Below are 14,663 nucleotides of genomic sequence, written 5' to 3' on the forward strand. Positions count from 1 at the left end.
CCCAAATATAATAAAATAAAGACAAGAGCAAGCACCTTACAAAAAGACCTTAGGACCATATGATCCTAAGTAACAAAAAAAATTTTTAACCCACAATGTTATGTACATGTTTCATCATAATAAACCCGTCTCAAACGGATTAGCGGGTTGAGTATGAGTACTGTCGACCGGTAACACGCCAAACCCTGAATCGATAAAAGGGTTGGGTGGAACCATCATTTGATTATGTTGCGGTTGGGATGAACCAAAGGGGTTAGCCGTTGGAGGATTGGCTACAAACGGGTCACTCACTTCAAACGGGTTGGGTGCTGGTGACCCGTACACAGGCTGCTGGGCTGCTTTGTACGCGCCTTCATCGTACAAATTGTTGAGTGTTAGCGAGTCCAATCCGCCACCCTGCCCACACATTGTTTATCATATAAAAGATGTGTTTATAAGTTTTTATAAAAATGTATAAATTTTTACGTCACAAAAAACTCATTTTAAATACGTGTCACTTATCGTTATATCTAACATATCGCGTCTATAGAATATCCAATGATGTGTATACTTTTAATATTATGTATGTTACTAATTCGGTTATAATGAATAAGGTACAATAACTAATAAACGTGTCGAATTGTTTACCAGTTGTCTTTCTTGAAACGAAGAAATGTCAGTGCTCGGGGAAGTGACTAATGCAAGTTCCCATCCGGTTAAATCAATGTCTTTTGCTTGAACACCAGCAGAACCATTTGATGTTGCATCTACAAAATAATAATAGTTCTTTTTGTCTAAACAATTAGTGTGTAAAATTAATAATACGTATCTTTAAAAAAGGAGTATTTTGAGGGTGGTTATATTCAAACACTAGCCCCTGGTGTGTAAATAAGTCTATACGGCTCGTATAGGGCCTATACGAGTCGTATAGCCCTAACTTATTGACATGCGTACGGAGGTGACAGTGTGGCAACTTTTTTGCAATCTATACGAGTCGTATAGGTTTTCAAGCTCGTACAGCCCACTTAACTTGTATGACCTATACGAGCCGTATAGGGTCTATATGACTCATATAGACAGCATGTCAGCAAGTACTTTGACCAAAGATCTATAATTATTTTCTGGTCTATACGAGCCGTATAGATGGTATACGACTTATACAGACCATGTATCAACTTTTCTTGCTCCAACCATTTAAGATTTGTGTAATTATAACCAACTTGGATTTTATTTTTAATATTTTGAAATTTTAAAGTAGCCTTAAATTAAAACACCTACACGAGTCAAACAAACTCTATAGAGTCGTAGCCCTATACGGCTCGTATAGGGCTATACGGTACAAAGGAATAAAACCTGACACTCCTGACTGAAAATGACTTGACTTTGCACCTATATGAGTTGTATAGGCTCTCCTAGTGTTTGAATAACCTTCGTGGTGTGTGTATAACCCAAGCCTTAAATAATCCCAACTATTATCTTTTGGCAAATAACAGTATCAACTTCACTCTTGGCTGGTGGCGGTCTCAAATAAAGGTGTACTTTTTACCAACGGTCCGCGACTAACAGAGTTAACCATCCATTAGTCTATGCTTACGTGGCACGCCTAGTTGTCAATAACCATCTATGTGGCAACATTACGTGGCAATAATAATGTGTTTGTTTTTAAACAATACTAACTATGTCCTATTGGCAACTAACAATCCCCTGTATTTTTTCCAAAGGTCCGCTAGGCGTGCCACGTAAGCAACAGACTAACGGAATTAACCATCCGTTAGTCGCAGACTGCTGGAAAACAATACACCTTTAGTTGGGACCGTCACCAGCCACGTGTAAAGTTGGGACCGTTATTTGCTTTTAAAAAACTAATAACTTTAGGTGACTTTCAACCCGTTAGATCCATTTTCATTTTAGCTAAATTTGTAAATTTCACCGGTTTAATGGCCACCTCTAATTTCAAGTTATCTACCAAACGAAAACATAAATCAATACCCGTTAGAAATAAAAATGGTTACCGGTTTGAACTAAGGCGAGTGCCAACGCATTGCTTTCCTCAACTGACGACGCGCTTGGTGCATTGAAAGTTAGCCCCTACATGTTAAACTTAGACAATATAATACACAAATTTAGACAGTTGGGATTATAAAATCAGATTTTGACATTTACCAGTAGATCATCAGGTTCGTGGCTGTTAAAAGTTGGCGGTGAAGGTGCGGGGTCAGGGGTAGGATTGTCATTTGACACAACAATGTTATCAATGGGCACAAGTTTAGTTTCATTAGGTGAAGTTGCATCTTCAGTAGGCTCATTGTTTTCTTCTGGTTTATAAGTCAGCATAAGCCTTTCGGGATATTCCTACAAGCGAAAAATATTATGAAAAAAACCGAACTAAAATAATTTTTTTTATTTGGTTTAATAGTAAATTTATACGCACCAATGCGTCTGTCGAGACGGGCACCATCCGTGGTGCTTCGCTTATATACTCCTCCATTGTCACAAGAAAAGATTGCGGAGGCTGCAAAGGTTTAAAATATCAATAATACTCCCAACCTTAAAAAAAACAAAAATAAAAAACATGGGTAATATATTAAACTTACCTCTCTAAGCACGGGAAACTGAAAGTTTCTAGCGAGCTGCAGTCGTTTACAGATTTCATAGAAGTCGGAAAGACTTTCAGCCTGCAGAAAATTTGATTATATAACTACATATGTGTGGATTCGGGTCGTTATAAGTTATTTTTAACGGGCCAAATCATAAATATAAAAAAGGTAGCTTAAAACGAAACGGGTCAAAACTTGTCCATGATGTATATTTAATATATGAACCTTCACATGATCACATCTAATAATCATGTTACAATGAAGGTTTGTAAATAATAAATAAAAAAAATTATTATACAAGATGTTACCTGATTACTGGCTTGTTTATATATATCCAAAGCTTTTATGGCTTCATGTCTTGGCATCTCAAAAAACTGATATTGTGAACGACTGATCGTTGGTTATTTATAACGAATTGAAATAAAGGAACAACAAAAGTATCATTTTAATGTAAATAACAATACTAATCACCTTATCGACAAGATTTATAATTCCATCGTTTATTGCACAATAAATTTTGAAGCTCTCTTTGAGTACCAACGCTAGCGCATATTGTACAACATAATTACCGACCGCTCCTCCTTCAGGCTGCATAGAAAAAGGGAAAAAAACAAAAAAAAACTTGCATATTATTATAGTGATATACTGTTTTTGTGATCACATTGCATACATAAAATATATATAAACAGTTTTAAACTTTTAATAAACAAAAAAAATTAGTTATGTAACTTTTTTTTTTGAGAAAATATTGATCCTTTTATATATAACACAAACCGAACTATATCTGGATAATGGGTAAGCGAGCAACAAGGCGGTTTAATATATGTAACAGAGAAGATGACAGACCCTGCATGCCATAAGGCGGTTTAATAACTGTTGTAAAGAAGGCAGCTGCTCCAATAGTTTCTCACAATCCAAATCGCGTGTTCTGCTATAGCCCTGCAAATTATGAAAGCATTGTGTTAAATAACATACAAGATTTAACTTAATCCTATTATTATTTAATTAAAATGCAGTAATAATATATATTTGTTGTTGGATATGCATATGTTTACAACTGTAACATACATTAACAAAAGCTATATAAAATCATAATCAAATCTTGTATAACACTAAGTCACTAAGCATACCTTATCTTCACCTTTAGCAGATCTAGGGATGTTCTCAGACTCAATATCATATTTCAAAACTTTAAAGCATTCGAGTCGTTCTTCTAAGAACAGTCCATACGTACGAACCCATGCAGAACAATCCCAAGCTGAAAAACACATTCAAAGTTTATAAAACCATAAGTTTTTATTGCATTTAAAGCAACATAATATCATCACAAATAAATAGGATTTAACCAATTGAACTCGAATCATCTTTAAAGGTAGCTAACTGCAAAACGCGCCCTCGCTGTTGGAAATTCATAAGTTCTTCCCGGAAAGTAGAATCACTTTCTCTTAATACTCGATGGATAACTATCAGTGTCTTCAATGCCACCTGATAATAATATTACTATCAGATTTAGTCCCAGTTTCACATAACCGAGCCAAACTGAACAAGGCCTTGTTCATGTTCGTCCGTTAAGATTTTATTGGACAAATGAACGGTTCATGAAAATGTAACTGAACAAAATTTAAATTTCTTTTTCTTGTTTGTTCATTAAGAAATTGAACTTGTTTGTGAACGGTTCACGGATACAAATGAACATAAACTGTGTTTTATTTGACATGGCTAACCGAGAATGGTCAGTGTCAATGTGTTTTTTAACATACATATTCTCATGTTAATTTTACATATAAAATTAATCACATAATACTCATGTATATTTTTGTTTTCTAGTTAATAATTTTGCTTACATCAATATGATTAGATTATAAAAATTCATTAAAATTTATTAAAACTTTTAATGAACAAACAAACATTAACGAACATAAGCGGACATAACCTAACACATTATTAAATGTTCATGAACACAATTGAACTAACATGGCCTCTGTTCGTGTTCGTTCATTTATTGAACGAATGGATATAAACGAACTTCCCGCCAAGCAGTTCACGAAAAGTTTGCCAAATTTCACACAATTCAAGTTTAAACCTCAAATTTGTATCAAATACAAAGCCTAAATCATATGCTGTTACATTAACAGTACCGTCCAGTTGCGAGTTTTCGCTAATCTTCTTGTCAGAGCATGCAAACTGTACTGCACATCTGCTTGAGGTCGAATCACAGAGGTAGCAGCCAATATTTCTACAATAAACACATCCATTTAAAGATAGTGCATGAAACCGTAACAACTGATCCGAAACTATAAAAACCAACGAACCGAACCAAAACAAAAACCAACGGTTTGATTTTATGCGTTCGTAAAAACTGAACCGAAATGTTTTCAAAAACTAAAAAACCGAAATTTCGGATGTTGGTTCGATTTTGCCCAAAACCAAAACCAAAAACCGAATGGTTTTCAAAAACTAGAAAAACGACATTTTGGCTTTTGGTTCGGCTTTCGTCCTAAACCGAACGAAACACAAACCAAAAACCGAAAAACTGAACGGTTTTCAAATACCAAAAAACCAACATTTTTGGCCTTTGGTTCGGTTTTCGTCCAAAACTGAACCAAACCGGATCCAAACCAAAAAACCAAAAAAACTGAAGCCGGACGGCTTTTAAATACTGAATTCCGACATTTCGGTTTTTGGTTCGGTTTTTACCCAACCCCGAACCAAAAACCGAAATAATCAAAACCATACGGTTTTCAAAAACCAAAAAACCAACACTTTGGTTTTTGGTTCAGTTTTCACCCAAAACCGAACCGAACCAACCCATGCAAACCCCAAAGTAAAATAAAAACTTACTTCTAATGTGCCTCTCTTTGGGTGGACACTCTACATGATTTGTAGCTTTAACAATTGCCACATCAACTTCCTAATAATAATATTATTAACAACAACATATGTATATAAACTTAATCCACACATATTCAACAAAGAATATTTAACAAACCAACCTTAAAATCACTATTAACACGCGCTAATCCGACTTTAGTTTGATCCTTGAGAGCACCGTACGCTCTCCGCCACGTCAGCATCGCCGCCATTGATCTATAATAATGTGTGTGTGTGATACATATGATGATGAGAGTTTGCTTCTATGTTAGTCTAAAGAGTATTATTAAGTAGATAAACTGTATTTCAAAAGGTGGTTGTTACAACTGTTTTATTATTATGAAAGTTTTTTTTTTTAAATATTTGGTAGGTTTTGTGGGGCCCAGATTGGTGCCCTGTCATCAAGTAGTGGTCCTACGTGTCTTACTTTTTTTGTGAGCAAAGATTGAATTAGAGGTGAATAAACCGGTTTAAAACTCAAAACTCGTTCGGTTTGGTCAACAAAAGTCAAAACTTTTTTATGATCGGTTTCAGTTTGGGTTGAAACCGGTTTGTTACCATGTTACGATCGGTTTTGGTTTGGGTTTTGATTGGTTTCGGTTCGGGTTTTGGCCAGTTTCGGTTCGGTTAACCGGTTTGGAACCGGTTTTGGTGGAGAAAATTACAAAGCGGTTCCGAACCTACGGTTTCAGTCGGTTCAAAACCGGTTTCTACATAATCGGTTTCAAACCGGTTCGGTTTCGGTTCGATTTTCGGGTCGGTTCGGTTAACCGGTTTATTTGTCCACCTCTAAATTGAATACCCCATGATGTACGTTTATAAATGTATAATTGTATTGAGTAGTATTGTACTCATCTTATGGAATATAATATTTTAAATGCTTTAGAAAATATATTACTAGACGCCACTTGTGGTAGTGGCGGACCTTGAATATATAATATGGGTAGGTCTAAAGATCTTAAACAATAATTTGGATGGATGGGATTCAATACTTTTACTTTTTTCGGCAAAGTTACACTATCGAGTGAAAAAGATGGGCGGGCCGCTGGCTGGCCACCTGTGGCGGTGTGAAATGTGAAAAAGATGATTTCACGTAGGTGTCAAGTGCGTAGTGGACTAGTGGATGGTTTTACATTTCAAACTCGAGAACATGGGTTATGGAGAGGTGAAGTTTGACACATGATTGTGGATTGAGATGGGTTTAAATAATTGGATTATATATTAATTATTTTTAAAAAATATGACAAAAGTGCCAACGCCTGCGGAAATCACTACGCTTGTGGGCTTGTGACCTCAGCACTCCCTCCATGGCAATCATCTGTACACGTCTTGCCTAAGTGGTCGGGCTCCACGCCTCCATTCACCCATTCACAACACATGGCCTTATAGTTGGTATTATTCAGTATCCACTATGACAACGATTACTCGATAATCGATAGAGATAGCGCGTCTCTAAACAATACAATAGTTGGCAAAAGGAGACATCTCACCACTCGCATTTTGATCGAGACATTACAGGACTACCATTAACAACACTAGTGATTTATGCATTACCCCTCTTCGTACAAGTTTAAATCATCGTTCGAGTGTGTGCGCGTGGTGTTTGTAGACCTCACACGACTCGATTAAGCAAAACCATAACATACATAGCAACAAATTAAATAACTATCTATACCCATAGCCCCGGTAATAAAATCTCACGAACATCGCTTCGCGATAAGTTTAAACTACATTTAGTTTATAGATAAAAAAAGATAAATAATAAGTAACTCACTCACTCACTCTCACTCTTATATAACTTTATTATTATTAAAGGGCAATTTCGACTTTTCCTGCTTAACTGATACTGTGTACGTTAATTATCATCGTCATCTTAAACGAACTTCTGGACGTTAATAACTTCAGACAACTTGTTCCAATCCAACGACTCCAAGGCGTTCGGAGCTAGGAACGTGGCCCCCACACCAAATGCCACGACGAGAAGCACGGTGGCTTTGGCACACCCCCACCTGCGCGACTGTCTTCCCAATAACACCTTACAGTATTTATCCGCTTCCTTGTAGAGCGCTTGATCACCAGTTTTATCTTCTCTTATCGCCTTCTCATTCTACAAAATTTTTTTAATAATAATAATAATAATAATAATGATAAAATGAATAATAATAATAAATTAAATGAGACCAGATTTGTTTGGTTTGGTAAAATTATAATAACCCGACCGAACCCGACCCGGCCCGTTTTGACATTATACCTCTCTCTTTAAACTTTTTAGAGTTTGAGTAAAGGCTTCACGAAAAGACTGATTTTGAGATAATTCCTTCCATTGTTCATTGAGTCTTTTCAAAATAATAATGCTTGCTTCAAGATTATCCGAATAGACCGTATCCTGCACATAATCATATTTAACGATTAATCATATTTATTATTTTATTTAAATATATTTCAATGAAAAAAATTTGAAACTTACCCATTGTTTGCAACTATCAGGATTTTGAGTTAGGCACCAAATAAAAATATTAGATGCTTCATCGGATAGCTCAGGGATACCTGCGATCGCCATAAAAAAAATAAAAATAAAAATAAAAAACAAAAAAATAAAAATAAAATCAAGAAATTAACATTTGATAATATTTTCTTCAACTTGGAAGATTAATTAATTTATTTAATAAATAAATGTACCTTCTGCAGAAGGTTTTAAAGAAATATTAATAATTTGTTGATAAACTTGTTTCATGGCTTTGCTTCCAGGGGTACCAGCAAGTGCCACTTTTTTTAGTGTAGGATACACTGCTTCAAATCTTTCGGTTGCCTGCACAATAATAATCCGAAAACTTTGAACAAAACAATTCGAATATATATATAATGCCTAGTAAATGACCAATATAGCCTTACAGAAGTCCCACCTTGATACGAGCTGATGACGAAGGGAATGTGGTTCTCAGTAGCAAGTCGAGCGCTGTTGGTGGCACTAAACGCTCACCCTTTCGCACAGCACCGTTCACTAAAATAGTTTGCGCCTTTGGGGCAGAGAGTATCCTATGAAGTATGAACACACACACACACACACACACACACACACAAAAATATAAATAAATAAAATAATATAATATAAAATAAATAAAATAAAATAAAATAAAATAAACAAATAAACGTCACCAAATGTTTATTCAAACGCTTAAAATGTTCTAAATAGTTTTAACTAAAAGAAAGTATCTTATGACATATTTTATACAGTGAGATAATAGTAAAGAAGAAAAAAACCTTTCCACTAATTGCAATATTAGATCTCGGGTTTGTGGATTGGAGCCCGATTTGGTCCCAACAATAGGCAATATCAAACGGGACCACAAGTACAACCCGACCGCCAGGTCCCCTTGTGAAGCCTGCACATTTAAACTCCTTATGATCAATATATAATCTAGGGGTGTGCAAGAAACCGAAAAAACCGAACCGAAACAAAAACCAACGGTTTGGTTTTATATTTTTGTAAAAACCTTACTGACGATTCGGGTTTGGTTTTGCATGTAAAAAAAACCGAACCGAATTCCTAAATTTTTATTTTTTTATATTTTATATTAAGTAATTTATAAGAATTTAATAAATATGTAACTCCAAAATTTACAATTAACAAAATTATTTATACCTAAATTCATTATTTTTTGCTAACTTGTTTTTCGGCCTAAAATTTCAAGCTCAAATGGCAAAAACTGTAAAAACCGAAACCGAAACCGAACCGAAACGAAAACCCAAAACCGAATGGTTTCAAAAGCTCCAAAAACCGAAGTTTTGGATTTCGGTTTGGTTTTAGCCAAAAACCGCACCGAACCGCACACCCCTAATATAATTATAATCCTTTATGGAAGTATGGAACCAGAAAAAAAATATATTGTTTGCTCATAAACAGTTAACGGGACCGAGTCAACTCACTTGTGTTACCATCCACACAATCACTGGAAGCTTGTCTTGTGCATTTTGCTTTAACGTTTCGTTTAGATTTGGCAGTATGGTAATTGACGCATCAGGTTTCTTTCGTAACACCATTGCTAGTACTACAAACAGACCCACCTGTTCAAACAATTCATACGAATAAAATCAGTAAAACTTACAAAGTTAACGAAGAACAACTAACAAGCAAAAGATTTCATTAATCTTACTTGAGATTTTGATGATGTTTTTTGGGCACCTTTCTTGGAACCCTTCAGACTGCCTAGTTGGCTTTCAAGGTCGGTAAGAACGCTGTCTAAAGACCAAACGAGAAAAGAATGAAGGGCTTCCATTGATCTTTTGTTAATCCAGTCAACCGATGTTTTGTAAACAGCCTCGGAAATATGCGACACAGGATTCTGCACTTAAAAGAAAATAATCAGACGTGTTCAAATTTGTATAGTAGATTAGTATACAATACAATCACAGGCACTAATAATTAGGGGTGCAAACGAGCCGAGCCAAGCCCGAGTTCAACTAGGCTCGAGCTTGGCTCGTTTAACTTACACAGAGCCGAGCTCAGCTCGTTTCGAGCTCTATTTTCAAAGCTCGAGCTTGGCTCGTGAGTAGATTTTCAAGCTCGGGCTCGGCTCGTTTACTATTTATCAATTAGTTTTTATATAATTGTAATTGGTTTTATATATTTTTTCTATTATAATACTTTATGTATAAAATAATATATATATATATATATATATTATATAGTTATATTAATTTAATTTTTCATAACATTATATATATATATTAATTAATAACTATTAAATATATATTTTAAAAAAAATTATATAAATGGCAGGCTCGTTTAGGCTCGAGAGCCGGCTCGAGCTCGATAAGTAAAGCTCGGGCTCGGGCTCGATTAAGCTCAACTCAATCGAGCTTTTCAACGAGCCGATCTCAAGTAGCTCGGCTCGTTTGCACCCCTAGGCACTATGATTTGGTAGTATGAGTTAAAATAATTATAACTTCTACGAGAAGAAAACTTACATCTGCAATCTTGGCAACAGGGGATTCTCTAAACAACTTCACCCAAGGAAACTGTGAAGCGGTCACGTTAGAGAATGCGCGTCCAAAGAAGTCAGCGAACCTCATCATTTGTATATCTTGTTGTTCCTCGAATGAAGTCTATAAACACAAATACACAAGGTATAAACAGTATGTGGAGAGTTAAAGCACAAAACAAATTTATTATGCAAAGCGTGTGAAATGAAGGTAAGGTTTAGAAAATGGCAGTGGCTGTTACGAAATTTGTATTAAAAAGCCTCGTTGTATGTAAGCTTAGCTTTGAATAGCGAATAGCGGAAAATAGCGACAAGCTACCTATACGAGTATACGCTACGTAGCTATAGGTACGGTACCGGTATTTCCCGATTTTTTACCTCCGGTACCGGTATAATCCCGGTACCGGTACCGGTACCGAATACTTCGGTACCGGGATCGGTACCAAGAATTAGGGATTTTCGGGATTGGGACCGGTCGGTACCGGTCCGGTACCATGCTCAACCCTAGCGAGCGCTATTTGATGTTTAGCGATAACGCATTCACAAATTTAAGTTTTTTATGCCATTAGTGAAGATTACAGCTGTTTGGTTGATTAAAATGCCTAAAAATTCGATTTTTAATATAATAAAAAAAAAACTTATTGTCGCTATTTCACGTTATGGAGCGCTAAACACCAGATAGCGATGATCCAGCGCTACGCAACACTATTCGCTATAACACTCACTATGATCGCTATAACAACTATATTTGTAAGGTGATCAAAGCTCTCGTTTAAACAAAAAAAAATCTAGTGTAATTACTCTAGTTACTAGTAGCGTAATTGTTTGTATAACTAGAGTAATTACGCTACTTATATAACTAAAGTAATGGTTTCCAATATTTCAACCAACAATCAGATAAAACTAAAGGTATGCTACAATATCCCAATTAAGTTTCAACTCTATATCCTATCATGTGACAATAAAATTATGTACTTAATCTATAACCACATTAGCAATAATTTTCATCCTACAGCCATAGTTGTAAAAATCCCAACTTGGCGCCAATTAACCCCGATTAATCACCAGTCCCCACCCCACCACCCGACTACTAATATAAATTTTTAACAACATAACATCATGAGAATAAAACTATGTACTTAACCTATAACCATATATTTGTAAAAAATTTCATCTTACAACCATAGTAGTAAAAATCCCAACTTGGTGCCAATAAATCCCGATTAATCAATAGTCCCCACCCCACCACCAGACTACTAATATAATTTTTTCATCCTACAGCCAAAGTAATAAAAATCCCAACTTGGCGCCGATTAACCCCGATTAATCACTAGTCCTCACCCCACCACCCGACTACTGATATAAATTTTTAACAACATAACATCATGAGAATATAAATATGTACTCAATCTTAAACCATCGTTGTAAAAATCCCAACTTGGTGCCAATTAACCCCGATTAATCACTAGTCCCCACCCCACCACCCAACTACTAATAAATTTTTAACAACAGCATAACATCGTGAGAATAAAACTATGTACTTAATCTTTAACCATAGTTGTAAGTTGTAACTAAAAATCCCAACTTGGCGCCAATTAATCCCGATTAATCACTAGTCCCCACCCCACTGCCCGACTACTGATATAAATCTTTAACAACAGCATAACATCATGAGAATAAAACCATGTACTTAATCTTTAACCATAGTTGTAACTAAAAATCCCAACTTGGTGCCAATTAATCCCGATTAATCACCAGTCTCCACCCCACCAGTAAAAATCCCAACTTGTAACAAATAACAGCAGAACATCAAATTAAACAAACAACATAATTCACTCACAGTGACATCCAACAAAAACACAGCCCATTAAACACAAAAACATAATTCGTTCGTTTAACTAAATAAACAACAACTTTAAGTTCATGTTCGTTCGTTTAACTAAATAAACAACTTTTCGTTCATGTTCGTTCGCTAAACTAAATAAACAACAAATTTTCGTTCAAGTTCATTCGTTTAACTAAATGAACAACTTTTAGTTCATGTTCGTTCGTTTAACTAAATAAACAACAACTTTTGTTCATGTTCGTTCGTTTAACTAAATAAACAACAAATATTTGTTCAAGTTCATTCGTTTAACTAAATGAACAACAAATTTTTGTTCAAGTTCGTTCGTTTAACTAAATAAACAAAAACTTTTAGTTCATGTTCGTTCATTTAACTAAATAAACAACAAATTTTTGTTCATCTTCGTTCGCTAAGCTAAATGAACAACAAAATTATGTAATTTTTGTTTATGTTTGTTCGTTTATTAGCGAGAACAAAACCGTGCACTTATTAGCAAGAATTCTCATCCTAAAGTTATAATTTTTTAACAAATAAGTTCACTTACAGTCACATCCAACAAAAACTCAGCCAATTCATCCGCATCCACATTCGCCCCAGCTTCCGCCACCGAAACCTTAACCTTCTTCACTTTCTTCTTCTTCTTCTTCTTCTTCTTCTTCTCAACAACCTCACCAACCACACCTACACTACTCTCAACAACCTCCTCATCATCACTACCATCATAACCCGTTTTCTTCGGATCCGGATCCGGGTCATCCACCACTTCCAACCGTTTAGCAGCTTCTATGCCCTTCCTACGCTCCTCCGATTGCTTCTCAATAGCAGTAAACACATTATTATTATTATTACTATTACTATTATTATTATTGGTGGGTCCGTTGGAAGCAAGCTGATGTTGCTTATTACGGTTGTTGTGCTTCTTGTAAGTAACTGTTTGCCATTCGTTGTTGTCTTGTTCGGTTGAGTTAGTGGATTCGAACTCCATGGATGGATCAAGAGATTGAGATCTGGATTGAAGAAAACAGTTTGTAGGTGAATGATAATATTATTAATTATTATTATTATTATTATTATTATTATTATTAGAGTTTTAAGTCAAAGTAGGTGAGACGAGGTTGGGTTGGATCGGAGTGGACCGGACACAGATCAAGAGTTGAATATTATTATAATAAGTTTATAACACAAGACAAGATCGATACGGAATGGAATGGAATGGAATGGAATGGAATGGATTAGAAGACTCGAGTCAACTTTTTATTTTTATTATGTAAGATATTTATACTATGGGGTGATTTGTTTCCTTGTTTAACTAGACTTCCTAAAATGGACTCAAAACTCAAACGGTTAAAACTACTAATTAGTAAATTTTAATTTTTTTTTGGAACGACCAAGTAAGTAACGCCGGGTACTTCGTACGCGGTCTCCATTGGCTAAAGGTAGCCCAAGCCGGTCACTAGTCCGGACGGACGGAGCCCCTAGCGGTCCACCTATTGAGGGATTCCTCGGATAAAACCCGACCACCACGCCCCGCCAAACGGCACGACAGCGAGGAGCCGGTAAAACCAGGTGAGATCAGGACTCGAACCCTGGCAAGCTAGGGTCATCCCTCATATCTCCCATATAAATTGGTGATAGTGAGGTTTGAACCCCTCATCTCACTAGTGAAGTGAGTGCTCTACCATTAAGCCACATCCAATTTATACAGTTACTAAATTTTAATAATAATAATAATATTATTATTATTAATAATATTATTATTATTAATTAGTTATTTGGTTACTACAAAGCGTTACAATAAAGTGGCGGGCAAACGGGCAACAAGCCACACCGCAACCACTTTTAAATAGCAAAGTCAATCCTACGTAAATTTTGAACATTATCTTTAGTTTCTTGTAACTAGGTTTATTATTAAATTATAGATAAACATTATCCGCTAATTATGTCTCCGCCTAATAATATTGGGTTTTTTAGTGAAGACTCAAGTATGATTTTCGTTTGTGCCATTTTTTTGGATATTGACAATAAAGAATATAAGCTGGGCCTTGTGCAAATGTTGTTGGTTTGAACCCCAAGTCCACCCGGGTTTTCGTCCTACCGTGTGTTACGCCAGAGAGTTATGCTTTTGTGGTGGCACAGCGACAGTCAAGTGGCAACCAGCGGTATGGTTTCCCAGGGGAATGCCCAAACCAAACTCTGAAAGCTAGTGTGGGCCCAGTTATGACGGCATAGTATGGATAAAGTAGGGCAACGGGGCTCTCTAAATTTGAAGAATTCGATAGCTTAAATACAAGAAAGTCGTCGTTCTAAAAAAATTATGGATACACATTACATTTATCTTAACCCACAATTTTAGAAGTGAACAAATCGGTTTCAAACCCTAAACCGGTT

General features: G+C 35.7%; 2 protein-coding genes across 2 annotated transcripts; both read right to left on the bottom strand.

Moving 5' to 3' along the window:
- Positions 1 to 5,659, bottom strand: LOC143624515 (putative clathrin assembly protein At2g01600). Its single transcript, XM_077095140.1, has 14 exons — positions 5,570 to 5,659; positions 5,418 to 5,487; positions 4,715 to 4,812; positions 3,923 to 4,061; positions 3,707 to 3,834; positions 3,423 to 3,515; positions 3,048 to 3,164; positions 2,885 to 2,950; positions 2,574 to 2,654; positions 2,411 to 2,491; positions 2,143 to 2,331; positions 1,992 to 2,067; positions 628 to 746; positions 1 to 396 (listed from the first exon to the last, which is right to left on the bottom strand). Exons 1-14 carry the CDS (start codon positions 5,657 to 5,659, stop codon positions 115 to 117), a joined length of 1,629 nt encoding a protein of 542 aa, XP_076951255.1. The 3' UTR covers positions 1 to 114.
- A 1,474-nt stretch (positions 5,660 to 7,133) lies between these two features.
- On the bottom strand, positions 7,134 to 13,260 carry LOC143624517 (uncharacterized). Its single transcript, XM_077095141.1, has 10 exons — positions 12,820 to 13,260; positions 10,416 to 10,553; positions 9,602 to 9,790; positions 9,375 to 9,512; positions 8,709 to 8,830; positions 8,351 to 8,483; positions 8,127 to 8,256; positions 7,915 to 7,994; positions 7,699 to 7,833; positions 7,134 to 7,554 (listed from the first exon to the last, which is right to left on the bottom strand). The coding sequence occupies exons 1-10, from the start codon at positions 13,258 to 13,260 to the stop codon at positions 7,321 to 7,323; spliced, it is 1,740 nt and encodes a 579-aa protein (XP_076951256.1). The 3' UTR covers positions 7,134 to 7,320.
- Between the last annotated feature and the right edge of the window lie 1,403 nt (positions 13,261 to 14,663).

Source organism: Bidens hawaiensis, unplaced genomic scaffold, assembly GCF_021521415.1.
Source record: "Bidens hawaiensis isolate Kalapana, Puna unplaced genomic scaffold, B.hawaiensis_p1.1 tig00003855_1, whole genome shotgun sequence".
In the NCBI taxonomy this organism is placed as follows: Eukaryota; Viridiplantae; Streptophyta; class Magnoliopsida; order Asterales; family Asteraceae; genus Bidens; species Bidens hawaiensis.